Genomic DNA, 25,680 nt, shown 5'->3' with positions numbered 1-25,680 from the left:
GGTCCGTAATTGAATCGTTTTGATGTCGAGATGCTTCTTGCGAGTCTTCGGGACAAAAAAAGCTGCGAAGTCAAAACTGCCCAAAGAAGAAAGTTTGCACCTGGCCTCGCTTTGCGGCCGATGCAAACATCGAACAATCTTCAATTCGCGACTTCATGAATCAAACAAAAATAAAAAGCCCAACAAGCAAAACTAGGACGAAGACTTTCTTTCAAGTAAAGACGGAAATTTGGAGATCATGTCGTCCTCTCACACGACACTAGATGCGGCTGCTGCGGACCGCAAAGCTCGTCTTGCGAAGTTAGCGTCCCTGAAGAGACAGCGAAGCGAGACGGAGAGCGAGCCAGCAGACCAAACAGCCAGCAGCTCGACACCCAAATACCTGTCCGGACGAAACTACGACTGGGAGACCAAGGGAGCGAAGCTTGGATTCGAAAATGACCCTTCTCAAGGCGCAGAGACACTAGAAGACAAGGCGGCTGAGATCGCTGCAGCAACAGCTCAGGCGGCCCAGGAGAATGAAGACGCAGAGAAACCCATTGACCTGTTTAACTTGCAACCGAAGAAGCCTAACTGGGACCTTAAACGAGACCTTGAACAAAAAATGAAAGTTTTGGACGTCAGGACGGACAACGCAATAGCCAGGCTTGTGAGACAACGGATACAGAACTCCCAGGCTGCCGCTGCGGCTCGTGGGATAGACGGGGATGGAGAGGCCGCTGGGATTGACGGTGAAATGCTTGTACAGGGAATACATACGCGCGAACGGGACGAGGCAGAGCAAGGGAACGAAGAGGATTAGAGTTGATGGTTCATACATGCTGAATAGGTTCCCTCAGCACTGGGTTACTTTGTGATACCGGGTGGTTGGTTGGGTCCATATACAGGGGGACCTGGTGCTGGTTACGGAATAATACATGTCTGGATATCTCGATCGTTGGAAAAAGAATACCTGAGGTCTATCTACCTGGCGCATTCATGGCCTGCGTGAGCGCAAGACGTTTGCTATATGGGCTTAGGCTTCTCTGCCGAGGTGGAGAGTTATTCCGGACAGGCTGTCTTTCGACATAAGGACGGCTGGGTGCTCCATCACGCGAATTTGGCGTATCATGTCTGTCATCATCGTTAACGGACCTTTCTCGTTCCCTGTGTGAGCGCCTGCTCTTGCGTGATTTGTCCTCCCTCGATCTGGATCTATCACGGCGTCTGTATGGCTCGGGGGAGTCTGAATATCGAGTCCGCCGGTGTCGACGAGAGTGGTGGTCGCCTTCTCGGCGTCGAGTCTCTCTTATACGGCCACCAGAAGCATCGGACTCGTCACCCGGCCCATCCATTTCTGATCTCCCCCTGCTGGCTGGAGAGCGAACGCTTGACCGTGAAGGCAGTGGGTCCTGCATTGTACGTCTCGGAGGCGAACGCGAACGTGAACGGCTGGTTGATATTGTCGACACCGATGAGCACGAGGATACCGACCTGGCTCTCTTCCGTGAGCTTCGGCCAGCATCTCCATGGTCCCTATCTCTACTTGGGCTTCGACTCGGGCTCAGCCTTGACCGTTCCTCCTTTGCTCGACGCAACTGCTCATCAGCAACCCCTTTACTATGTGTCACCAGTTAGTCGAAGCTCCAAAAAATAAAAATAAAACAAGTTCTAGCTCTCTGCTTGCAGTGACTTACGTCCTGAGTAAATCGTTCGGCACCTCTGTCGATAGCTGTGGCCGCAGCCGTGGGTTTGACAGCTGCTGTGTCCGTGACGGCCTAGCACCGTACGGCCTCTCCTGGAGCTGTGTAGTGCATTCGTAGCTGTAATGGCGTAAAGGGATTGGCTGTCAGCTCGGACTGTTTGGTGATAGCTATCAAAGCTGCTGGTTCAGGGCGACCTATCTTTTTTCAGGCACTTCTGACAGACGGTCGTCGGGGACGCCTTCGACGGAGCAGCCCGCCCGGGTATATTTCTGTACCTGTTCATCTCGTCTCGTCCTCTTTGTCGTAGTCGTCGTCGTCTTCGTCGTTGTAGTCTTCTTCTTCGTCTCTCTCTGGCGTCTCTTTTTTTCCCAAGCCGCCAGAGGTCACGCTGACTAAGCAGGAGCCCACAGCCAAAAAGCCGCCTTTCGTTCTTCTTCTTCTTCACCTGCGAAACTCCAGGACGAAGAACTTCAGCGTCGCCGTCGCCCGTCGTCTTCCCTGCGCCGTCTCAGCCTGTACGCGGAATTTGTCCCCCGGCAGACCCTCGGCGTGTTTCTGGTGCGGTGTGTGTCGGACTTGGGGCACTTTCTGCACTCCTGCGTCCGCGACTCTACATCCACTCCCACTCAGCCCCCCCCCGGTTCCCCATAAACCAGGACGGAAGCCTCTGCGCGCGAGACCCCAGTCAAGACCCGTTAGATGGTTGGAACAACGGCTGTGGATTATCTATGAACTCATTCTTCATGCCGGATCTTGAAGCTCAGAGATATGTCGTCACCGTATCTGGGCCTGTGCATCCTAGCTTTTCTTAGAGATATTGTTTCTATCCCCTGATTCCCAATCAGTTGATATCCATCTACACCGACTATACGATTGCTCGACCTTCTGTCAATCCCTTGCCTTTCACATGGCCCCCGGCCCTTCTTTATTGCAATGACAACAAGGCCAGGCGAACCCTGTAGTCGACCATCGTTTGCAAAGGTAGGGATTCATCATCAATGGGGGGAGGTTGACTGCCGAAGATGGTGATGCTGAAGATGCTAACGTTGCTTCTTATACTACCAGGTTGCTGCCATGCATCCTTGTACTGAATCAGTGCCCCCCAAGACGCACGGCCGTGCTGAAAATACGCGGTCTGATAACTGCTCGTTGGGCCAGCTGAACGCGGATCCCCCCAATACCCTCCCGGCTCAAGATGGCCAGAGTACAGCCACTCACGGCGTCAAGTCGGACAAAGACGGTGATGGCCTGACTGGGCCATTGGATAATCTCCATCTGTCCAAGGATGAAGAAGGGAGGCCTATACCGGAGACTGCCGGTGGTGCCCAAGAGGATGGGCAGCCACGAACGGACAGTCTGTTTGATGATGATCAAACTCATCTCTCCAATTCATCCACAAAACCTGCACACGCTCCTTGCGGGCTTCTGTCACTACCTTCGCCATGGATGAGAAAGAGTCCCTACGACCGGACGATAGTGCTAGTGTCCAGGCTGTGGAAGAAGATGAATTTCTTGCCGCTACCGGAGACGCGATGAGCTCCCAGGCTAATTCAGATCCGTCTGCGTCGAATCGTGGTGGCTTGCAGCAGCACAAGGATGCAACACTCCGCGAGCCGGAGCTGTTGAAGAAAAGCACCCTACCATTCAACGAAGATGCTTTGCGTAGGAACGGAGTACTTCCAGCACCTGAGGGTGAGCAGGCTCTGCATGGGTTTCCAAGTGAGCCAGATGAGAAACTTGTGGAGGCGATGGGGTCTCCAAAGGACCGCCTGCTACTCCTTCAGCTAGAGGAGAAGATTATCTCTTTTATCAAGAATTCAAGGTAAGCCAACACTTATTTATAGCCGCTTGTTGGTCAAACTAACCGATTGCTACAGCGAGGCATCATTAGAGTTGCCACCATGCAACTCGTTTGGACGATTACTTGCGCATAAATTGGGCGACTACTATCATCTCACCCATTTTGTTGACAACAATGTCACTTCCGTCCGCCTTCATCGAACTCCATGGAGTAGACTGTGAGTAGTTACAAAAGTTCTCTCAAGGTTTATGATCAAAACTAACGGAGAGCAGGCCGACTCCATTAACGATGCTGCACCCTGCTAATGCAAACAATCCGTCTGCAAACGCACCTGCGATGAAGATTATGCGCCGTATGGGCCAGCCAGGGGAGAGGGGCTCAGCTGCAGGAAGCACTGCCACCAGTTCGGCTGTTCCTTCGAAAACCGCTTCTGAATCAGGAGGAGATGGGACCAACGATGAAGACCGAAACGGCGGTACTTCATCGACTGGAGCTACACCATCGAGAGATCGTGCCAGTCTGACCCGAGAAGAGCGTGAAGCCAAGTATCAGGAAGCACGAGAACGGATATTCAGGGACTTCCCTGAATCCAAGTCCACTGATACCGGCAGTGGAGAACAAAGTGCCGATGTATCCAGATCAAGCTCAAGGACAGGGCGCAAGAAGGCACCCAAACCAAGGTCTCCAAAAGACGATGGTTTTGAGGCTAGATCACAGTTCAACGCGTACTATACCTCCCCCCAACTCCCCGGCGGGCCGACGGTATACCACAACACTGCGCATCACGGCGGGATACCGCCTCAAAACTACTATGTGATGGCTCAGACACCCCCCGGTGGTGGGATGCATCATTATCCGCAGCAAATGAGCCCTTCTGGCCATGGTCCCATGTACGCTCCATCTGGCGGCATGAATGGGTTCCCATCTTACTCCGGCCCACAGACACATCCGGGACAGAACAACTGGCAGCAAGGCGGCGGCCACGCAGGGTATAACCAGTATCAGCACCACCCGGCTCAGGTATCGCCCATGATGGCTCAGCGTTCGGCAACCATGCCATCTCCAAGGGCACCTGCATATTCCACTCCCAGCCACTCACAGTACCCGCAACCGACTCCAGGCTGGACACCTGCCCCTTTCCAGGCCGGATACCCTCCTCAAACCATGGCACGGTCGCCTCCCGTCCACTGGCCGAACATGCCTCCCAATACAATGGCAACCGGCCAGGCTCCCTACAACCAGGGTATGGGCTCCCCACAGTCGTTCATCCCCAGCAAACCAGCCCACCCGGCTCCCGGTAGCTTTTCTCGTTCTCGATTCAGCCCTCAAAGTAGATCGTTTGCTCCCACCAGCAACTCACAAGCCGGTTATTTCAGTGGTGATTCACCGTCTCCTCAATACAGCAGTCCGCATTTCAACAACCATCCACGCACAAATTCCAGGGACTCAAAGCCGGGAATGAACCCTTCTCCTCCATCACACTACTTCAAATCCAAAGGAACGCCGCCCAACGTGATGGGCCAGCCTCAACAGCAACCAAATTACGGAAGACCAGTCGACTCCCAGGCTCACAATTCGATAGCCAAATGGGGTACTCCGTCTCATCTACCGCCCAAGCCACCGCCTCCGGAAGCTCCTTATTCATCTGACGCCGCGAACTCGAACCCAAACCGTCCTGCTGGCCTCACCTCTCCTCCGCCAGCATCTAAACTCCCGCCGCCTGAGACAAAGGCTGCTCCCTTTGTGGTATCCGGCGCATCCAGCAGCGAGAAACAGTCCCACAGCAACCCTTCTTCATGAGACTCGTTCCAGGGAGGTGTAATAGAATTCTATCCTAAAACAAAGCTGCCAGTCTTATTGCTAGCATTGCAAAGGCCGGTTGGCCATCCGCTGTACCTCTGAGATCTCTTGCATCTTCTTCCCTGCTGCTGTGCGGACTTAGCTAACTAACTAGTTCTTCCGGCGTGGAATCAATATACTCAGTAGAACAAAAGCACTTTTGAATATAACTACACTTCTACTTCTATGCCAATAACTACTCTATCACTGTTAAATATTAACTGTCCCTTTATCTTTGTCTGAATTCTATGGAACAAGGGGATGCTTGGAATTCTTATTAGGTAACGTGATCTGCCGCTAAGGGAAAGTCATTATTGCAGCATCACCTTTTTTTTTCTTTTAATTGAAGATCTCAAACTTGACTTTCTGGAACTGACAGCTCTGTCGCTACCTTCTAGCTATTTCTGTGCCTTGTCTGTTTATTTCATCTGTCTCAAGAGACATTGTTTTACCCTGCCCTGACCTGCTCTACAGCATTAGCTGCCTCAATACAGGGTGCAACCTCCCGCCATGGCTAGCACAGCAGAAGAGGTTCCCGCAGAGCCTATAGACAACCAGGAGAAAGCTGGAGATGATGAGGTATGTCTTCCTCTATCCATGCCCTACTGGAACTGAAGGGACCAGAGCTAACAGTGCTATTACAGGAAGAAATCGCAGCGATGAGAGAGAGACTGACAAAGATGGAGTCTGAAGCGGCCAAGTTGCATGAGATGCAGGCCTCGCTGGACCAGCAGACGGAGAACCTACGAGAAGACAAGGAGGACATCGACGCGAGGAGCATCTTCGTCGGCAATGTTGACTACGCTGCCTCGCCGGAGGAGATACAGGCACACTTCCAGAGCTGCGGGTCGATAAACAGAGTCACTATCCTGCTGGATAAATTCACCGGCCATCCCAAGGGGTTTGTCTCCCGCCCTAGATTTCTGACCTCTCTCTTTGTCTTTTGAAATTTTACACCTGAGCGGTCTGTTGCCTGGCAAGAGAAGGAGGGCTAATGGGACGCTGCAGGTATGCATACGTCGAATTCAGTGAACCAAGCCTTGTGGCGCAAGCTCTAGTCTTGAACGAGAGTCTCTTCCGCGGAAGGAATATAAAGGTGCGTTGGTACATAGGGAGACAAACGAAGTGCAGATGCTAATGATCTATACATGTAGGTTGTTCCAAAACGAACGAACCTGCCGGGCATGACTCGCGGACGGGGTCGTGGGCGAGGCCGTGGAGGCTTCGGCCGTGGCATGCCCCGGGGAGGAGGATACCGAGGCGGCTTCCGTGGCCGTGGAAGAGGATACGCACCGTACTAAAACCACCACCACCACCACCACCACCTCTGCGCTGACCTCGACCTACCTCTCCCTCTCCTTCTGCGTTTACTTATATTTCCGCCTCGACTTTGACTACTTCGACTGCTTCCACTTTTGATTGGATGACGGGAAGCTGGGACTGAACAGGCCTTCGTTGGCTTGGATGTGGACTTCCCGGAGTTGGGGAATGCTTGTATGATATACGGCGATAAAATAGGTATCAGCCTTCTCTTTGCACTCTTCTTCCTGCCCTTGCTCTTTGTCTCTGCACTCTTATGCTCCCCGTTTCTTCGTCTCTTTCTCCCTTGATCTATGCCATCCTATATCCTGACCATCCCTCCCAGAGTCAGCCTGTCTCCCACCTCCACCACGACTATCTTTACCTTCTACTACTCCCACTCCACCTCCACCACTTCTCCTCTTCTATCCTCCTTTTCGTGCTCTTTTCTATCATCTTTCATCGACTTTTGCTCTTTCTATATCAAAAAAACAAGCTACGTCACATGTCCACGCTAGTCCTGATTGGGAAGTCCTGTTCTTTAAATCTAAAAATAAAATAAAATAAAATAGCAAAAAATCACAAAAAAAAAAAAAAAGAAACATCTCGACGTCTTCAAGATTGATAGAAATAGAAAGACGACGGCGGGAAGAAGAAGCAGAAGTGCGAGCGTTCTAAACTGTCAGAGCATCGACCTGCTGGCCGGGTGTGGGGGATTGCCACCAAAAAAGAAACCAACCGCCCTTGTCCTGCTCAGCCTCCGGCGGCTGCGCCTCTTCTCCATCGCTCACGAACGACCAGACGAGACAGCAGCGAGGCAGCGAGACAGCAAGACACCAGCTACAACTCTAGCTTGTTCTCTACGGTACTGACAACCCCCTGCGACGCCCCGATAGCCCTCTCGTCCGTTCTCGTTGCTCTGCGGGGAGCTGGTTGATGCTACTCCCGAGGTGAAGCCGGCAGTCACCAAACCGCGGGTCTGTCCTGTGTTGTGAGAGAGTAAAGATGGGCTCCAACTTGCCAGCGTGAGTGATGAACAACCCGGCTACCTACCCCTATTTGGGTGCTTCTGCTTGTTTCCATTTCGATTCTGAGTGAACAAAGGGCTGATTCTTGTTTCCTGCAGGCAACCAAACCTGAGAGTCACCAGTAAGAGAGAGATGCCTGCCCCGCGATACGTTGGCTGCTGCTAATACATACCCTCTGCCTCCCTGCAGTTATCGCTGCCGATGGTCTATACAAACGAGATGTCTTCCGTGAGTTGGGCACTGCTCTGTTCCCGCTGTCTTAGTATGAACCCTAACAGGCTGCAATGTTACAGGCTTCCCGGACCCGTTTGCAGTTGCTACCGTTGGTGGTGAGCAGACTCACACCACCTCCGTTATCAAGAAGACCCTGAACCCATACTGGAATGAGATGTTTGATTTGTAAGGAGGATCCGGCTTCCCAGGCTGCTGGCATATCCCTTCACTGGGCTCGATTGGATGCTGACACCATGCGCAGGAAAGTCACCGAGGACAGCATACTAGCCATACAGATATTTGACCAGAAAAAGTTCAAGAAGAAGGACCAAGGGTTTTTGGGAGTGATTAATATCCGTATTGGCGATGTCATTGACCTTGCTATCGGCGATGATGGTATTTATACGATTTTTTTTTTACCTTCGCCTTTTTGGTTATCCTTTGAGTGAAGAAGAAGAGCTTAACCCAGCTGACTTTTACCATAGAAATGCTTACCAGAGATCTAAAGAAGTCAAATGATAATCTTGTGGTTCATGGCAAACTCATTCTCAACCTCTCTACAAACCTCTCTACGCCGGTTCCAACGTCGCAAACCGGAGCTTCACGCCCTATGAACAATCGCACTTCTACCTCGCCTGTTCCCGCTACTCAGCCGATCCCCCCATCAGCCCCGACTTCTCTCTCGAGTCAGCGCCCAACTTCCACGGCTCAAGAGCCGGTAGTCAACAACTCCAGCTCCCACTTAGTCCCTACACATTCTTCCTCCTCAACCACAGCCGTGGCGCCCCTCACAACCTCCCCCCAACAGCCCGCCCCTCCATCTCGAGCAAATGTAAGCAGCACTTTCGAAGACAGTCAGGGCAGGCTGCCCACAGGCTGGGAGCGGCGGGAGGATAACCTGGGGCGAACCTACTACGTAGACCACAATACCCGTACCACCACGTGGAACCGGCCGGCGCAAAACTATAATGAGCAGACCCAGAGGACCCAAATGGAGGCCAACATGCAGATGGAGCGCCGGGCCCACCGGAGTCGAATGCTTCCAGAGGATCGAACGGGTGCAAACTCGCCTGACTCCCAGCAGCAGGCCCGGACGCCGCCTACTGCTCCAACAGCGAACGCAATGGCAATGATGGCCAGTAATACTACTACCCCAGGGACCGGGGAGCTCCCCCCTGGCTGGGAACAAAGGTACACTCCAGAAGGCCGTCCGTATTATGTTGACCATAATACACGAACCACAACATGGGTTGATCCCCGCCAGCAACAGTTGGTCCAGATGTACGGCCCTGACAACGGAAACCATCTTGCGTCTCAAACAGTAAACCATCTGGGTGCATTGCCTAGTGGCTGGGAGATGCGATTAACAAACACTGCTCGAGTGTACTTTGTGGACCATAACACCAAGACAACTACCTGGGATGACCCCCGGCTGCCATCTTCTCTTGACCAGGGCGTGCCACAGTATAAGCGTGATTTCCGGCGCAAACTGATATATTTCAGATCTCAACCTGGCCTGAGGATAATGTCTGGTCAATGCCATGTCAAAGTTCGACGAGGCGCCATTTTCGAGGACTCGTTTGCAGAAATAATGAGACAAAGTCCAGCAGACCTAAAGAAGCGTTTAATGATCAAATTCGACGGAGAAGATGGTTTAGATTATGGTGGTCTTTCAAGGTATGCGTTCTTTTAGCTCCCTTTTTTTCCCTTAATCGGCGGCAACCCTGCTAACACCGTGTAGAGAATTTTTCTTCCTTCTTTCGCACGAAATGTTCAATCCATTCTACTGCTTATTTGAATATTCCGCCCACGATAATTATACCCTCCAGATAAACCCACACTCAGGCATCAACCCGGAGCATTTGAATTATTTCAAGTTCATCGGCCGCGTGGTTGGCCTTGCCATCTTCCACCGCCGGTTCCTTGACTCATTCTTTATCGGAGCTTTCTACAAGATGATGCTGAGAAAGAAAGTCACCCTGCAGGATATGGAAGGTGTTGATGAAGATTTCCATCGAAACTTGACATGGACGCTGTAAGAATGCACACATACATACTATGTTTTACTGAGGGATTGTGGCAGTGCTAACCTTTTCTTGCTAGTAATAACGATATCGACGGTATTATTGAACTCACGTTTTCAATTGATGACGAGCAATTTGGCGAGCGCAGAACAATAGATTTGATTCCAGATGGAAGAAATATTCCCGTTACAAATGAGAATAAGAAGCAATACGTGGAGTATGTCTTGTGCCATTCTCCATCGAATAATAACTATCAAGTGCTAACCGTTTTACCAGGCTTGTGACCGAGTGGAAGATTCAGAAGCGAGTGGAGGAACAGTTCAATGCATTCATTACCGGATTCAATGAACTCATCCCTGCGGAGCTTGTCAATGTCTTTGACGAGCGAGAACTTGAGCTTCTAATCGGCGGTATCGCTGACATCCATATTGACGACTGGAAGAAACACACCGATTACCGTGGCTACCAGGAAGACGACGAAGTTATTCAGAATTTCTGGAAGGTAATAAGAGGCTGGGATGCAGAGCAGAAGTCTCGATTACTCCAGTTCGCTACTGGTACATCACGTATTCCCGTCAACGGATTCAAGGATCTCCAGGGCAGTGATGGGCCTCGGAGATTTACGATCGAGAAGTCAGGGGATATCAATGCCCTGCCCAAGTCACATACCTGGTACGTTGATCTCCTTTACCCGTATACCCTCTTCAAGCTTTTTACTAACTCACAGTAACAGCTTTAACCGACTCGATCTCCCTCCCTATAAGACATATGAAGCTCTACAGAACAAACTTACCATTGCCGTCGAAGAGACACTCGGCTTCGGCCAGGAGTAAATTTGTTTGTTTTCTTTCTATTCTTATGATAGCGCTTAAATTCCATTCAGAAGTGGTCGGTGACAAAGCTCAGGGGCCGAGGAGACCACTATCCCCTTAACCCCTAACCCTCCCCCGGTGTACTATTAGTATATAGGAAAGCCAATAATTCCACCTTAGACCACGCCCTTTCATCCCTACTCTTCTCTTTCTTCTATTTCCCCTTGGTGTTTTCTTTATTTGATTGAAGGTTTCCCAGTTTGGCGGCGTTTAAGCAATTCATTGGTTGATAAAGTGCTGTAATAATTTCAACAAGAGCATTTCCAACCTAAAGTATTTCAAATAGACAAGAAAATAACTGCTCTGGTCAAACATGCTAGATCAAATGTCCATTCTCCTTCGTTTTCGAGTCCTCCTACCTTGCTCTTTTTTGGGTTCAACGTCAATGTCAACGTCTTCTGACAACGGCTTTGGATCAGGCGTTGACTTTGACGTTTCGTTTGAGTTGACTCCAACGGCAGTAGGCTCAAGATGCCCTATCACAAAGGCAATCTTCTCAATATCTTGCACAGAAAACGTTTGCTTTGTCTCACTTTCTTCAGAAAGCTGCTCGATCCGTCGTCTTAGTTTGGTGAAAGCATCCCACAGATCCTGATATTCTTTGTTGTTGTACTTGAGTTTCGGCAGCTTGTGTTTGGGTATCTGTTTATCCCGCGAGTACAGATCCATGCAAAGCCAGTAGTACAGCTCATCGCTAAAGAATGGAGTTGACGCTTCCGGTGCAAGGGACAGAATCAAGGATGCTGTAGCTGGCCCAACTCCACGGAAACTTTTGCAGAGTGATTGCATGGCTGCTTCGGGGAAGACACCGGCCTGAGAGTCTTCTGCTAAACTTGAGAATGCCTCTTTGCTGATTGATTCTACCTGAGCCTCTGCATTGGAGCGTACCAAGGACATGAGAGCAGGCCGGAAGGAGCCGTGTTTTCTATACAACAGGTTAGAAATATGATAGCTAATCTTGATAGATAGATATTAAGGCCAACCGTACAGCTTCCAGTCCATCAACTGGACCATCTCGTCCTTCTTTACGAAGCCATGCGCAGACTTCTCTTCACCATGCTTCTTCTTCTTATTCGTCTTCTTCTCCACGTCCTCGCTGCCCACTGCTCGTTCACGTAGAATGGCTGGCAGAGATGTATACCGCCAGCTGTCCAGCTCCACAAACTGCTTCACTCGGTCTTCAATCTCTTCTTCCTTTTCTCTGGGTATCGAGGCCTTGCTGGACGTCTTTGCTGCCTTTCCTGCCTTTGCTGCCAGCTTATCGCGGTATACACGGACGAGCGCGCCATCATAGCCCGACAGCAGCTCCGAGAGCGCCGGCAGCGAGATCTCCCCAGCAGACAGCGACGTCATTGTTCATCCCCCGTATCCATCTTATAAATTTTGTTGTTATTTACGAATGGTTAGTTGCTAACTACCTAAATAAGTTGCTAGTTGAAAGCGTTGGCGTTGATAGATAGATTGGTAGATAGCGGCAGCGTCCAAAAAGGGGAATCTCAACGTCCGGCATCAAACCGCCAACTCGCAACCACCGCGCAACCGACGTCTACAAGCATCTACAGACATCTATATCACTGCGCAGCCACATATACCTGCTTGCAACCTAGCCATAACGCATCTGCAGCCACCGGCCGGTCCACGCTGGCAGCTCTTCGTCGCGCCACTCGGCTGTTCCCCGCGGCGGGCGGAGTCAGCGTCCTGGCGCCCTCACAGGCAAAGCCGCGGTTGAGCTTGATCTCCAGGCATTTCGACCAGAGGCTTCCCTTGCCAGCACTCAACACGCCGTTCTCGACCGAAAGGAACGTCTCAGTCGAGCCGGACGAGGTCGAATATAAACCGATACAGCGCACCCTGCCAGATCTCTCTGCAAGCAAAGCCAGCGCCGCCGCCGCCATGTCTACGCAAGCACAACATCCCACCGTCCTCATCCCGGGGCCCATTGAATTCGATGATGCCGTTCTCCAGTCCATGTCGACCTACGGGTGAGTCTTCATCTTTCTCTGCATTGTCTTTACCGTGTGCTTTTGATTGAGATGACGGTGTTGTTTATATTTCGAGTAACTACTTCGGCTAATACAAAATCTACAGGGAGAGCCATGTTGGACCGGCATTCGTGAAGATTTTCGGCGAGACGCTGACGATGCTGCGACAGCTGTTCCAGACAAAGGCCGCAGCATCACAGCCGTTCGTGCTCGCCGGTTCAGGGACGCTGGGCTGGGACTTTGTTGCGTCGAACTTGATCGAGCGTGGTGAAAACGCCCTGGTGCTGCATACCGGCTACTTTGGTGACTCACTCTCGGCCTGTCTGCAGACGTACGGTGCAAATGCAACACAGATCAAGGCACCCATTGGAGACCGACCGTCTCTCGAGGAGATTTCCAAGGCTCTGCAGGAAAAGGAGTACAAGGTCCTGACCGTTACACATGTCGATACCTCTACCGGCGTGCTGAGCGATATCAAGGCCATCACGGAAGTTGTCCGAAAGGTCAGCCCCAACACGCTTGTTGTTGTTGATGGTGTGTGCTCGGTGGGGTGCGAGGAGATTGCCTTTGACGAGTGGGATCTGGACGTTGTGCTCACAGCCGGTCAGAAGGCCATTGGCTGCCCCCCAGGTTTGAGCATCCTGATGCTCTCTGGCCGCGCCATGGACCGCGCAAAGAACAGAACCACCCCTCCGGCAAGCTACTACGCTTCGATCCAGAACTGGTTGCCCATCATGCAGAACTACGAGGCTGGCAAGCCGTCTTACTTTGCTACCCCTGCCACTCAGCTGGTTCGTGCACTGCATACGGCTCTCACCCAGATCATCTCGAAGCCGCTTGCAGACGGTTTGCCGTCCACCGGGAGGCCTCTCAGCGAGTAAAGAAGGCTGTTTTCTGACATGGGGCTGCAGCAGCTGGCTACCAAGGAGGAGAACCAGGCCAATGCCATGACGGCCATTCGTCTTCCCGAGAGCCTGACTCCACCTGACGTCCTTCCTAAACTCTTCCAGAAGGGCCTCGTCTTTGCCGGTGGTCTGCACAAGGAGATTGCCTCCAAGTACATTCGATTTGGCCACATGGGAGTCAGCGTCACTGACCCTAAGCGAGACGACATCGACAAGGCCATTGCTGCTCTCAAGGAGGTCTTTGCCGAGGTCAAGAAGTGATCAGTTACTTTGTATGTTAAAAAAGCTAGAAGACGATTGATTGACTGCTTAATGACTATTTGGATATCCCCTCCTTTATAATCCATAGGTGCAAATGTAAGAAACGTGTAATGATATTAAATAGAATCTAGTGATATTACAACTGTACAGATCCCATCTGGCCTGGCAGGTAAGTATGGACTTCAGAATTATAACAAGCTCGAAACAAGGAGTAACACGCAGGATAGGATACAGGTCGAGAAGCGGTAGAATCAGCAGCAGCAGCAGTAATGGAAGAAGAAGACGACGAAGACGACGAAGAAGAAGAAGCAGAAGAAGAAGAAAATAAGAAAAGCGCCGTGCCCAATGCCACTCACTAGAGGAGTCGTTCTATCAGGAAACGAGATGAGATGAGGCAAGGAGAAAATAGGAAACATATCAGGACTTCAATCAATACCCGGACAACGTACACGCCGTATAACAAGGGAGGAAAGGTGGTTGGTTCGTTAGGGAGGAAGGCAGGCAGGCACAGCTAGCTTCCAGCTTCGCCTCGACGAAGGGCCAGCAGGGCCCGGACATCAGTTACATGCTGCATTGCTTCGAGAATGGGGATCAGGTGAAGGAGGTCGTTGTCTGTAGGGTCGTTGATCCAGCCTTCGATAGGAATTGCATTATCTGGTCCCAAATCAGCATTTGCATATAACAAAAAAAACCAGCATTTATGGAATACTGATAATGGAGGTATGTACCTTCGTGAAATATATAACTCATTGGACTGTTATCCAAGATCATGACTTTACTTAGATCTGGCTCGACGGAGCTGAGATCCTTGATATAAGCGCCGTTGCGTATAGTGCAGTGCTGGCGGTAGTATCTGCTATGGAAGAACTTGCGTTCCTGCTCGAGCCAGTCGATGACCGGGTCGGCGTATTCCTGCACGCTGGCCGTGAAGATGACTAGCTTATACCACTGGCATACCTTGCGTAGAAAGGCGTCGCAGTGAGGGCGTTTGTGGACGTAGTAGAGGATAGGATGCTGGGGGCCGACGATTGTAGGTGCCGCTCCGGGGGAGCCTGCAGAGGCCATGGGCATGGAGAGCTTGACTTCGACCATGTGTCCGCTTGACATGCGGCCGCCTTTGGAGAGAGAGTGGATGAGGGTTTCGTCGAGGTCGAGGATGAGCGTCTTCTGGGGCGCGCGAGGAGGGGGCGCCCCGAAGAGATAGGATGGCTGACGGCGAGGGACCAACGGCCTGGGGGGCGTAGGAGCATGAGGGTATCTTGTCAGCTTGCGTGCGGCTTGAGAGACGGGCGATTTCAAGCTGTCTGCCACCGGGTTGCCGTCCATACCGGCATTGCCAGACGCACCGCTGGCGTTGCTGCCGGCGTCACCGCGCCGGGAAGACCTGGCCTTTGCGTGTCTCTGCTCACGGTTCTGCTTGCTCTCGTTCTGTATCTTGATCCGGATCGAGCGCCGGGGGGTCCCTTCATCGTTGTCTGTCGTGGCCAGGCTGGATTTCCGCCGTGAATGCCGGCTGCGCACGCCAGGCTCGCCCAGGGCCCGGTCAGTCTCTGATTCGGAGGTATTGGAGTACAGCGACTCGGACGACAGAGAGTTCCGCAGCTTCTGAGAGCCCCTGGACAGCCTCTTTGAGACCCTATCCGGCCTACTGCTGGAGTATGCGCTATCCCTTCTGTTCCTCTGGCTGCTGTTGCTGTTGCTGGTGCTGTTGCCAGGGGTGGTGCTGCTGGCGCTGCTGGCGCCCTGACGTAGTGACCTCACAGGCTCAACGAGCGAGAACCGGCCGTCAGTAGAGTAGAACCGACGCCCGAGATAGACGGCAGGCGAGGCAAAGATCGAGAGGATCGTCTTGAGCGTCTCGAGCAGGGCGCCCAAGAACCGCTGGGTTAGGGGCAGCATCACCATGCCGGCCGCTGTCGACGCTGCTGAGTCCTGCGCCAGCCCCGGCTTCTGGTCAGCGTCCTCGACCGTCAGCAGCGACAGCACCTCGCCGCCGGCCTCAAGCTCCTCCTCCTGGTCCTCCTGGTCCCCGCGGGCGCCATCGGTCTGCGTCAGGTGCTGGTGTACGTTGATGTTGCCGTCGCTGTAGGATCTGCTGCTGGCGGCCAGGCCTCCTCGCGGGTTGAGGACATGGCCCTGCGAGTGGGATCGGGCCCGCGACGAATTGCTCGAAGTGGCCTGGCCGATGACTCGCGACGAGAGGATGTTCAGGGAGTTCATCTTCCGGCCTGAGCCATGCGGTGGGTTGGTGGACTTTTTGGTGGACTTTTTGGCCTGATGCTGGTGCTTGTGGTGGTGATTTAAAGGCGACGTTTGCGCAGCGCAAAGACAGGCAAAAAGGCCGAGACGGCTGGCAACTTACAGTCAACTAAATAGCTAGCCAGCTGCCTTCTGAGCTATAGCTACAGAGATGCTACGCCAGTGAATAGGGCGCCGGCGCAGGGTGACTAGGAAGACGGACGAAGGTGAAGCACAGCGGACGAGGAAGACGTAGGCAGCCAAAGAAGATGTGAAAGGGAGGGAGAGGGAGGGGCTTGCATGGCTCTAGTTGGTGGTTTTTTTGATAGCTGGACTGTCTAGCTACGCTACTCAACAAGTTGGCAGGTTGAGCATTTGATATCTCGCCGGCGCAGGTTGATACCGGCTTCTACTCGCATAGGACAGACGGTCTGGCTTCTACTCTACGGCTTCTTCCTGGTCTGTACGCTGGTTTGATGCCCGGCAAGAGGCTGGTGGTTGCTAATATATTTGGACCATTTCTGGATGCATGTTTGGCCTGCTGGATATACCTGCACTATTATTGGCTGGCATTCGGGGGCAGGGCGTTGTTCCCTGTAAAAAAACCCAGTCGAGGGGCATCTCAGGCCGAGTATCAGGTGCTGGAGATGTCTCATATGGTTATACAGCTGGCTATTAAGACTAGAGCTGGCCTGGCCGGTCGTATCTCCCGGAGCTGGCGGTTTGGTAGAGTATCTGTTTGGTAGACATAGATGCAATTGAATATCCGTCATCATCACTATCATCAGTTATATCGTTGAATCGTAACGTCGTAGCATGCGCAGAGCACTTTTTTCTGTAGAGCCAGTTCTCCATCAATAGCAAAGATAGTTAACAGCCCCTGGCTTCCTGGCTTAGAGATGGACGCCTTCAGAGGCGTCTTCCACGCCGTTCGAGTTCGACTGCTCTCTGCTAGGCTGTGGGCTCGCTGACAGGCCACCATTCTGCTGCTCATTACTAGGCGATGATCCGACTGCTCCAGTTGCTCCTTGTCCGTCCTCAGGTCCGTCGGCATCGGCTTGCTGCTCCTCTGGCCACCTCTCGCCGCGTCTCTCCAGCTCAAGCTTGACGAGACTAGCTCGCTCGCGCATCCGTCTGATCACCTCCTCGTTCTCTGTTATAGCGTCCTCGCAGTCCTTGTCTCCGCCGTTTGACTGCTCTATGAATGTCCTCAGCTCGCCGTTGGAGCGCTCAAGATGCGCCGTCGAGTTCTCGAGCTCTGCAATCTTCGCGTAGATCGACGAGAGCGGCAGGTCTTTGAGCGCTGCTGCAAACGCCCTGGGATCAATCGGCCGTGACTCTGCAGACATCTCGGTCTTCTTCTTCTTGTTCTTCTTCTATCCCTTTGTTATTGTTTTCTCTTTGCTTTCGCGTCTTCTTGTTTGTTCTTCTTGGTCTTTTTTGTTGTTTTTAGTCTTTATAAAAGGCAGAAGATCTTATCTTTCACGTGACTCGATCTGATAAGATGCCCTGTCTTTTTCTTGCTATCAAAAGGACGAAAAGAAGAAGAACCGAAGAAACAAACACAAAGAGTCAAGATCAAAGACTCAGCAGTCCAAGTAGGAGATAACTTGATTTAGCGCAGTTGATGAGATAGATAGACAGGTAAGTTGCTGCCCTAACGCCCAATTGGCGTAGAGACCTGGCTAACTTGACTGCTCTACAGCTGCGGTCACAAAGATAAAGAGATGAACAATGCTGCCACGATAGCATGGCGGGCTCCATGTCGATGGATCCATGCTCATCCACGGCCGTCCTCTGTCAGATCCTCCCTGCTAGACCAGCTGCGTCTCCTATACACGCCGTCAACACGGCCGCGAGGCGCAATACGATGTCTGTCCAGCAAGACGCCGACCTCACGGAATGCCGGCCAGCGAGTTCCTGGCCCCCAGGCTCGTGGAAATGCAGCTCTATTCCCTGAGCGCGACCTACCAGCTCCCCAGATTGCTCAGATATTCGGAACAGCTGCCATACCTGCGAAACTGGGTAACCAGCTCCTCCGAGCTTTGCAGGAACAGCGAGTATCGGGCACCCTTGACCTGCCGCTACCAGCTGAGATCACCCGTGTTGCTCCACCGCATATCATAAGTGCTGGTCTGGTGTGGTTACGGACTAAGCACCCCATGGACGAAGATGCCGCTATCATGGCGAGAATCGAAAGGGAGGAGCGGGAGGAGGAAGAGCAGCTGATACGCCGGGCGGAGGAACTGGGATTGTACAAGCCACAGAGCGGGAAGTTTGGCTCTAGCACCACCAAGGAAGGAGATGTGTACGGGAGCAGTGTACTGGAGGAAGTCAGGAATAAGAATATAAAAGAGAGCAAGAAAACGGAAGAGAAAAAGAGACAAGAGTGGCTCGATGGTGAAGCAAAGCGGATAGAACAGCTTCAGGCCCAGGCAGAGAAACTCAAGGGTATACAGAAGTACGAGCCACAGGCGCTCACAGAGGGTGAGTTATAACGCTTTTGCACTTACCGTAACCCCCTTTTATAGTGTATATGCAGCGGTGTTAACAGCCATCTAGCACATCCACGAGCAGATCCCACACAACGACCAGCACTGGCTTGGATTCAACAAAAGCATGTCAAAGCAACTTCAACAACCGATGCTTCAAAGCTTACAACAGTTAGTATCCAGCCGGCGGCACTCTTAATTGTCATGTACAAGCTTAACTAACTTCATCTAGACCGGCCGTCTCTTACCATCCCTTGCTGTCGTCGCTCTGACTCTGGGGCTTTCCTACTACTTCTCTGAATCGTACGAAGCTCCTCTCAATAGCCAACGAATGTGGCCGGATATAAATCTTGCCGCAGCTACATTGACGGCCATAGTCGGCTTGAACGTAGGAGTGTTTCTGCTCTGGAAATTCCCTCCGGCCTGGAGACTGCTGAACAAGTATTTCATCAACGTCCCGTATTATCCGCATGCTGCAAGTGTGGTTGGAAGCGTCTTCAGTCACCAGCAGCTTCGTCACCTAGGCTCGAACATGTTCATACTATGGTTCGTTGGCAAGAAGCGTACGTGAGCCTTGGTGTTGTGTTCGGTTAATGATATTCAAATGGCTAACTTGGGACTAGTACACGATGACATTGGCAGAGGGGATTTCATTGCCGTCTACCTATCTGCCGGCGCATTTGCGACGTTCTCCTCCTTCGCCATCCGAGTGCTATCAAATACCCTGACCGTCTCATCCCTAGGAGCAAGTGGTGCCATATCTGGTGTCGTCGCAATGTGGTGTATCCTTCACTCAAAGTAAGTCAACACTCACCCTATAACAGTAGTGGAATAAGAAATGCACAAGTTTAATCTAACATCGGCATAGTGAGAGGCTCACAATTGCATTCCTACCGCGCGAATGGCAGGAGAAGATATCTGCTTCGGGATCGACATTCCTGTGTGCCATAATACTTGGAGAGCTGCTGAATTTCATACCGGCCTTCCGCTTCTTTGCGGTAGACTTGTGGTCTCACCTGGCTGGGTACGGAGCTGGTATCATACTTGGGCTATTGTGGAAGGAGAAGAAAGAGCGTGAGCGGAGGAGAAATCCTCCTAGCTGGCTGAAGTCGTTTGGACTCTGAGCGTGTACATATATATTCAATGTAATATACCTCTTCTCATTCAATGAAGCCTTTTTGTATCCTCTAGTAATGAGTGGGATGAAATGTAGCATCGTTCGTTGATAGTACATACAGAAATAACATAAAACATAGCATAACAACAACAACGTGGACAAGAGCTGATAATAATTAGTCCAGCTGGTGGCCGAGGGAATAGCTGGGTCACTGCTTATGTGCAGGTCAGGGGGTGGAGGGGAATTAAACATAACGCATTACAGATAGGAATGGGACTTATAACAACAAAGAGGGTACTGCTCTACCCGGAAAGATCAACATTAGTAAACGGGTCGTATCACTGTTTTCCACGCCTAGGCTAAGCTGTGGGAGCAGGCTGGACAAGGGGCGGCACTATAATCGGGTTAGTTGATGTACGAAACAAAAAAATAAAGGTACAAAATGAGAATGAAGATGACATACCACTGAAGCCGTATCCCTCCGTCTTGCCCTCGACATCAGCAGGGTCGATTTCAACACGGATGGCGATGTCCAATCCGCCCAGCTTGCCTGTGACGCTGCTTACTCCGTCTGCAGAGCTGTACTTTGTGCCAGCATTCTGCTCTCCCGGGTGAAGGGCATCATGCCCGCTCTTGGGTTCTTTGGCAAGCTCAGGCTGTTCATTAGAGGTGGTGACTTCGGTGATGCAGGCGTAGTTACGAGACGGCATGGTCACTTTGTTCGCGCCGGAAGACTTGTTCTTGCCGCCGGGCTGGTCGTTAAAGATGTCCATCAGTGTCTCGTCCGTGTAATGGTCGAGATGGTGGATCTTGTTCCTGCTGGCGAGTAAGTTTGCCACAGCCTTGGGAGGAGGCTTATTGGTGATGGCACTACTGATGACATTGATCATGTACTTGGGGTCGTTGTCAATGGGGACATGGTCCTTGACCCGAGAGTAGAAGCGGCCCACGGCTGCCAGGTGGACATCGCCGCCGAGAATGGTGACTCGGACTGAGTAACGAGCGGCAAGCTGCTGGAGACGCTGAATCAGGTTTCTCCTCTCTGCCTTGTGCTGTCTCGCCGTGTAGTGGTCGTCGAGGTCATCGAGCAGATCAACCTGTCCGTCAAACTTGTTGAAGAAGCTTCCTGCGAAGCCGAACCGCTTGTTCAGCAGGCGAAGGGGAGAGATCAGGGGAGAGGAGAGGATATTTTCTAGCCAAGCAAGGCGAGGATACGCAATGGGGACACCGAGCAGGAGTATCAAATGCTTGATCTCTCCGTTGGCGGCGGCAAACTCCTTATCCAGGCGGGCGAAGATGGCATCGTAGGTCTCTGGGTAGTTAACCTGGTGTCTGGTACGCTCAGTACGAGCATCAATTCCAGCAAAGGCGATACGCTTTCCCAGGCGCATGTAAAGGTTTCTGCTGATCTCCTCAACGTACGGTCCCGGTTTAGAACCGACTATCCAACTGGGTTCTTCCTCGGGCTCCTCGTAGACGTAGCAGCCTTCCAGCTGGCGGCGGTCAATGCCTGCAGTACCGTCTTCTCCAGCCTGCATGGTTTGGGGTGCATCTGTGGTAAAAGTGGACATGGGAGGAGCATTGTGGTGCTGGAACAGACAGTAGTACTTGAAGGCAACACCTCCCAGGCCACGGAAGACGGGACACCTCATGAAATGGCTGGTATACGATCCAAAGCCGTCGATGATATCATGGTCGTCCCAGATGTTGATCTGAGGGATCTGGGCGTTGGCAGTAGCAAATGGCTCAGTCCCGTACCAACGTACGTAGTTGTTGAAGTAGAAGACATCACACTCTGCCCTGAGAGTATTGGGGAAGGGGTGAGTCCGTCTGCGGTGAGGGTTGCTGATGTCCGTCCACTCCTTCAGGGGGCCCTCAGTCCTGACGGAATCGTTGTATATCTGGTCACCGCCTCCGATCATGACGTGGAAGGGCCGCTGAGCGTGCAGCCTGAGGACGTCATGCCAGAGCAAAGGGCCCTGCCAATGGCCTAGATCGGTCCCCACGGAGAAGCCGTTGCAGGAGTGGAACATGATGCGCATTGAGTCCTCGATGGCGGGCACGATGAAGTTCCAGGAGGACATGGTATGCTCCTGGTCTACATGCCGGAAGCCTGGGATGGTGTACTGCCAGCGCGCCTCGTAGTCCTCCATGGGAACGGCGATGCGGAAGCGCCAGAAGGCCGCGATGGGGCTGGAGAAGAGCTTGACGCCCTCGACGGTAGGCTCGACGTTGCCGGCGCCCACCGTAGGGCCATTGACGTTGGACACAGCTCCCAGGCACTGCAGCTGCAGCAACGGCGGCTGCTCGCGCGGCCGAGTGACTATCAGGACGCTGCCGTTCCATATCTGGCGCGAGTTGGCATTGGGTCCCATATGCTTGTAGTTGAGCAGCGGGCCGCAGAGAACCTGGACGGTGTCGTCAGGCACGGCGAGCATCTCATTGGCGCCGGCGACTTCGTTCTCAGCTGTGTAAAAGCCATCAGTTAGCTGTCTGTCTTCTGTTGATACTATGTTGATGCTCTGTGATGCTTTGTGGTTGCGTACCTGGCTGGGTGTGTGTGGCTGGTTGCGGTTCCTGGGACGCGACCACTCGAGGCGCTTCCATCTCCATGGCGGCGGCGGACGAAGCAAAAGCTGTCTACGGAGTCGCAGGCGGTCTTCAGGCTCGAGACAAGATGCGATGAAGCTGTCGAAGAGGTGAGACGCTGTGGGAAGTCGTAGGATGCGCTGCGCTGGCTGTGGCTGTCGACGTCGCCGAAGTGTCAACAAGCGCAGCTGAAAGTTGCGGGCTTGAGGCTGAACTCTGGACGTCCGCAGCGTTAGCTCTTGGTCTTTTCGCCTCGTCTCTAGTTACCGAGTCTTTAATTCTGGTAGTCAAAGCAAGACTGTTGATGGCGATGCTGCAGAGAGATGAAGAAGAGAAGAAGAAGAAGACGGGACGTTGCAGAAGTTGCTGCTTGCTTGCCTGCCTTGCTGGTGGAACCGCCTTAGTATAACTATCAACTTTGCAATCTAACCAGGTTTTGCGTTCTACGGCGGTTGATTACCGATTCCTTTTGCTAGTGGCCTTGCAGGAGGCATGCATATAAACAGATAAGAGACGAAGAAACAGGGAGAGAGGGGGGAGAAAGGGACTCGTTTATACAGAGTGCGGCTGGCAAAGCTATGAAAGATATTGTCTGTCTGGGGCGAGACATGGAGATCAAGAACTGGCCGTGGCGTCTGCTGTGAAGCCACAGTGACGACAGGGATGCGGCGGAATTGGAAGGGACACGCCGTGGAGCTTGCTGGCCTTTGAGCTGCAAGAGCTGCGACGATGATGACCTTTTGCTGGCCATCCGACAGGCTCAGGGGAGCAAGGGACCCCCTACCAAGCCACAGCCGGTGGATCCACATCTCGTATCTGCGAGCCGGTAGCTTGCTCTGCTCGATGCTTCCTGCAACAAGGAACCGTGGTCTGGTCTGGGGGTTAATTGGGCTGAGGGAACCAGCTCTGTCAAAGGCGTTTGCTTGTCCAGTCAGTCGGCCCAGATCAAGATACCCTTTGCGTCGCTCCTCATGCCCTCCGTTGGTAGGACATGCAGCGTCTTGTTGTAGTACGAGTCCACGACGACCAGCTGCGGCTGTATCCAGATGCCCCGGCGAGTCGCCAGCAGGCTGTACTGCACCGTATGTCGGCTCAGCGGCACAAGCTGTACCGTCAGGGACTTGGGCCCGCTAAAGGCGAACTGGTCACTCGCTTCCATCGTCAGGTTGAAGGTCAGGAAGTGCATCGACGGGTTCTCCAGCGTGTAGTTTACTTGGACCAGACCGGGTAGACTGCTGCTACTGTCGTTGCTGCTGGATTTTGAACCCAAGGACGCCAGCGCGCGGGGCTCGCTCATTGGGATGGTGAAGCGAGGGATGGCCAGCAGAGTTGTTGCTGACTCCAAGGGGAGAGTTATATCAGGGGAGGCTGTTTCTGCTTCGGAGGCATCTTGCTGGCCGTCTCGGCGCCATTTGACCTCCAGCTCAAAAGTGACTCCGGTCTGCTGCCGGTCATCTACAGCAAGACGCTCAATGTCGACCATGAAATCTGTGGCCAGCGGATCTTCTAGTCTGATACTCCTGGTCCCGGGCTGTTTACTAGCCTCCGAAGAAGTGGTGATAGAGCAGACTTTGCCTGCTTCGATGGCAATGGACCGCAGCTTGACATCCTCAATGAGAAGAGTCTCCCGCGCAAAGGACATCAGCGTGGAGCTGACGAGCCATCGCTGCTGCGTGCTGGAGACTCCTGATTCATCTATATGGAAGAAATCGGGCCACGGCGCCGGATGTAGCCGTGGTAAGAAGTCGTAGTTTGCTTCAAATGGCTGGATAAATGGTAGATCAAGCGAGATGGCTTTCGATATTGGCGTCTCGGGGTCGGAGGTGAGATGGTAGAACGCACTGATCTCCAGGTCGTATTGTATCGGTTGAGGCACCTCGATCACCAAGGCCGGCAGGATGGTATGCTCGCCCGCTCCTAGTCCTGTGATCTTACGACGGATGGTCTGCGTGGCTGCTCCCGTTGTCTGGGAGGCAGACATTTCTTTAGCTTCTTCCGGTTGTTCGCCTGAATCAGCGCCGTCCAGCCAGCTGATAGCTGCAGGATACTCTGAGCGGCCACTAAGCTTCAGTTCTACAACAATTGAAGCAGCCGCATCCTCATTGTTGTCGAGTCTAATGTTCAAGCCGGCTCTTTCACCAGAATAGTACACGTCTCGAAGTCCAGGTACAGATATCAGCACCTTGGGCGGCTTTGGCAGGATCTGGCAGCGAGAAGGGTGTCTGTCCTTGCCAATACGCCTTGCAACGACCCTGCCTTTGCTCTCGGTCCACCATCTTGGCAGTGTATAGGCGTCATTGCTAGTGCTAGTGGTAGTATATGAAAGGTCGAATTTGTCGTCTGCCACTATCAGAGTGATTGATGCTACTTGAACATGGCTGGCCTCTCGTGGTATCAGAGTCAATGTGTATGCGCGCGTCTGTCCCGGGGAGAGGGATAGATTCGCATGGCCTTTGATCTCCTGGGAGGACGTGGCCGTAGCTTGGCCGTCTCCCAGCGATATTGAAGCATGGGTACGGGAGGATCCAGATGCAGCCGCCGCATTGCCATCAGCGAGTATTCTAATCGGCGGTAGGCCTCCCTCAAAGGTAATTTTGACCTCGCTGATGTGAATGGGGGATGACTTTCGGGTGCAGTCTGATTGAAGAACAAGCTGCCCCTTAAGAGGCTCGCCTACGTTTCCCTTTGATGAATTGAATGTAAAGGACATCGAAACTGGAATCCGTTAGATACAGCTTGGGTAGAGTGATGAGGAGAAGAAGAAACAAAACAGATAGGAGAGTATTTACTGCAAGATGCAACGTCTTTTTCGGTCAAAAGTATTACTGGCTTTTCAGATGCGTTTTCATCAGTTGTTCTGGTTCTATGTATATCGTAAGTCCAATCAGGTCTATTCATAAAATCTGCTCTCCAGTTAGCCATTGAGTATGATGATATGCAGCAAAAGTGGCTGGCAGAGGCTTACTTTTGTTCATTAACTCCCAGTCTATACGGTAAACAGTCTCATAATCGTTGCAGCGCACAGCACAATCACGCAGTAGCCACGGTCAAGCAGCGATGCCCGCCCCTCCATCGGCATCTCAGGCGGCCATGGAGCAGCAGCCCGCGCAGCCCGACCAGCGCGACTCGATCAAGTACTTCTTCCAGGAGAAGTACGCCTCGCTGAACGTCAAGGGCAACTTCCTGACCCTCTGTGCCTGTCCGAAGAACGTCGAGCTCGGCGAGTGGCTTGCTCACCAGGGTTAGTCGGTCCACTGTTTCACCTGCCAATTTACACACACCGGTGCCAGATATCTGTCAAAACTAACTGCTCGCGCTACACATTGTCTACAGTG

The 25,680-nt window shown here is 52.5% G+C and overlaps 12 protein-coding genes across 12 annotated transcripts; 6 read left to right on the top strand and 6 right to left on the bottom strand.

Moving 5' to 3' along the window:
* Positions 1–238: 238 nt before the first annotated feature.
* On the top strand, positions 239–802 carry MGYG_08649 (hypothetical protein; the record flags this gene model as incomplete). The annotated part of the gene is made up of 1 exon (XM_003169053.1): positions 239–802. The coding sequence occupies one exon, from the start codon at positions 239–241 to the stop codon at positions 800–802; it is 564 nt and encodes a 187-aa protein (XP_003169101.1).
* Positions 803–959: 157 nt separating this feature from the next.
* MGYG_08648 (hypothetical protein) lies at positions 960–1,968 on the bottom strand (the record flags this gene model as incomplete). Its single annotated transcript, XM_003169052.1, has 3 exons — positions 960–1,599; positions 1,677–1,802; positions 1,880–1,968. The coding sequence occupies 3 exons, from the start codon at positions 1,966–1,968 to the stop codon at positions 960–962; spliced, it is 855 nt and encodes a 284-aa protein (XP_003169100.1).
* A 1,159-nt stretch (positions 1,969–3,127) lies between these two features.
* MGYG_08647 (hypothetical protein) lies at positions 3,128–5,286 on the top strand (the record flags this gene model as incomplete). Its single annotated transcript, XM_003169051.1, has 3 exons — positions 3,128–3,507; positions 3,563–3,703; positions 3,759–5,286. 3 exons carry the CDS (start codon positions 3,128–3,130, stop codon positions 5,284–5,286), a joined length of 2,049 nt encoding a protein of 682 aa, XP_003169099.1.
* Positions 5,287–5,835: 549 nt separating this feature from the next.
* MGYG_08646 (polyadenylate-binding protein 2) lies at positions 5,836–6,626 on the top strand (the record flags this gene model as incomplete). The annotated part of the gene is made up of 4 exons (XM_003169050.1): positions 5,836–5,904; positions 5,970–6,226; positions 6,334–6,421; positions 6,480–6,626. The coding sequence occupies 4 exons, from the start codon at positions 5,836–5,838 to the stop codon at positions 6,624–6,626; spliced, it is 561 nt and encodes a 186-aa protein (XP_003169098.1).
* A 1,003-nt stretch (positions 6,627–7,629) lies between these two features.
* On the top strand, positions 7,630–10,722 carry MGYG_08645 (E3 ubiquitin-protein ligase RSP5; the record flags this gene model as incomplete). The annotated part of the gene is made up of 10 exons (XM_003169049.1): positions 7,630–7,649; positions 7,751–7,773; positions 7,842–7,880; positions 7,946–8,051; positions 8,128–8,261; positions 8,351–9,542; positions 9,607–9,900; positions 9,969–10,106; positions 10,166–10,561; positions 10,623–10,722. 10 exons carry the CDS (start codon positions 7,630–7,632, stop codon positions 10,720–10,722), a joined length of 2,442 nt encoding a protein of 813 aa, XP_003169097.1.
* Positions 10,723–11,082: 360 nt separating this feature from the next.
* Positions 11,083–12,114, bottom strand: MGYG_08644 (hypothetical protein; the record flags this gene model as incomplete). Its single annotated transcript, XM_003169048.1, has 2 exons — positions 11,083–11,686; positions 11,750–12,114. The coding sequence occupies 2 exons, from the start codon at positions 12,112–12,114 to the stop codon at positions 11,083–11,085; spliced, it is 969 nt and encodes a 322-aa protein (XP_003169096.1).
* A 540-nt stretch (positions 12,115–12,654) lies between these two features.
* On the top strand, positions 12,655–13,909 carry MGYG_08643 (alanine-glyoxylate aminotransferase 1; the record flags this gene model as incomplete). Its single annotated transcript, XM_003169047.1, has 3 exons — positions 12,655–12,743; positions 12,850–13,534; positions 13,655–13,909. The coding sequence occupies 3 exons, from the start codon at positions 12,655–12,657 to the stop codon at positions 13,907–13,909; spliced, it is 1,029 nt and encodes a 342-aa protein (XP_003169095.1).
* Positions 13,910–14,420: 511 nt separating this feature from the next.
* On the bottom strand, positions 14,421–16,129 carry MGYG_08642 (nuclear envelope morphology protein 1; the record flags this gene model as incomplete). The annotated part of the gene is made up of 2 exons (XM_003169046.1): positions 14,421–14,563; positions 14,638–16,129. 2 exons carry the CDS (start codon positions 16,127–16,129, stop codon positions 14,421–14,423), a joined length of 1,635 nt encoding a protein of 544 aa, XP_003169094.1.
* A 911-nt stretch (positions 16,130–17,040) lies between these two features.
* Positions 17,041–17,496, bottom strand: MGYG_08641 (hypothetical protein; the record flags this gene model as incomplete). The annotated part of the gene is made up of 1 exon (XM_003169045.1): positions 17,041–17,496. The coding sequence occupies one exon, from the start codon at positions 17,494–17,496 to the stop codon at positions 17,041–17,043; it is 456 nt and encodes a 151-aa protein (XP_003169093.1).
* Positions 17,497–17,874: 378 nt separating this feature from the next.
* MGYG_08640 (hypothetical protein) lies at positions 17,875–19,763 on the top strand (the record flags this gene model as incomplete). The annotated part of the gene is made up of 5 exons (XM_003169044.1): positions 17,875–18,634; positions 18,710–18,810; positions 18,872–19,202; positions 19,263–19,437; positions 19,508–19,763. The coding sequence occupies 5 exons, from the start codon at positions 17,875–17,877 to the stop codon at positions 19,761–19,763; spliced, it is 1,623 nt and encodes a 540-aa protein (XP_003169092.1).
* A 352-nt stretch (positions 19,764–20,115) lies between these two features.
* Positions 20,116–22,369, bottom strand: MGYG_08639 (hypothetical protein; the record flags this gene model as incomplete). Its single annotated transcript, XM_003169043.1, has 3 exons — positions 20,116–20,150; positions 20,220–22,223; positions 22,303–22,369. 3 exons carry the CDS (start codon positions 22,367–22,369, stop codon positions 20,116–20,118), a joined length of 2,106 nt encoding a protein of 701 aa, XP_003169091.1.
* Positions 22,370–23,276: 907 nt separating this feature from the next.
* On the bottom strand, positions 23,277–25,389 carry MGYG_08638 (hypothetical protein; the record flags this gene model as incomplete). Its single annotated transcript, XM_003169042.1, has 3 exons — positions 23,277–25,060; positions 25,135–25,248; positions 25,311–25,389. Coding segments are annotated over 3 exons (1,977 nt in total), but the record flags the coding sequence as incomplete, so codon positions are not given.
* Positions 25,390–25,680: the final 291 nt, after the last annotated feature.

The sequence above is a fragment of the Nannizzia gypsea genome, genomic scaffold (genome assembly GCF_000150975.2).
Source record: "Nannizzia gypsea CBS 118893 supercont1.10 genomic scaffold, whole genome shotgun sequence".
NCBI classification, from domain to species: domain Eukaryota; kingdom Fungi; phylum Ascomycota; class Eurotiomycetes; order Onygenales; family Arthrodermataceae; genus Nannizzia; species Nannizzia gypsea.
This window is presented reverse-complemented; position numbering and strand designations above follow the sequence as displayed.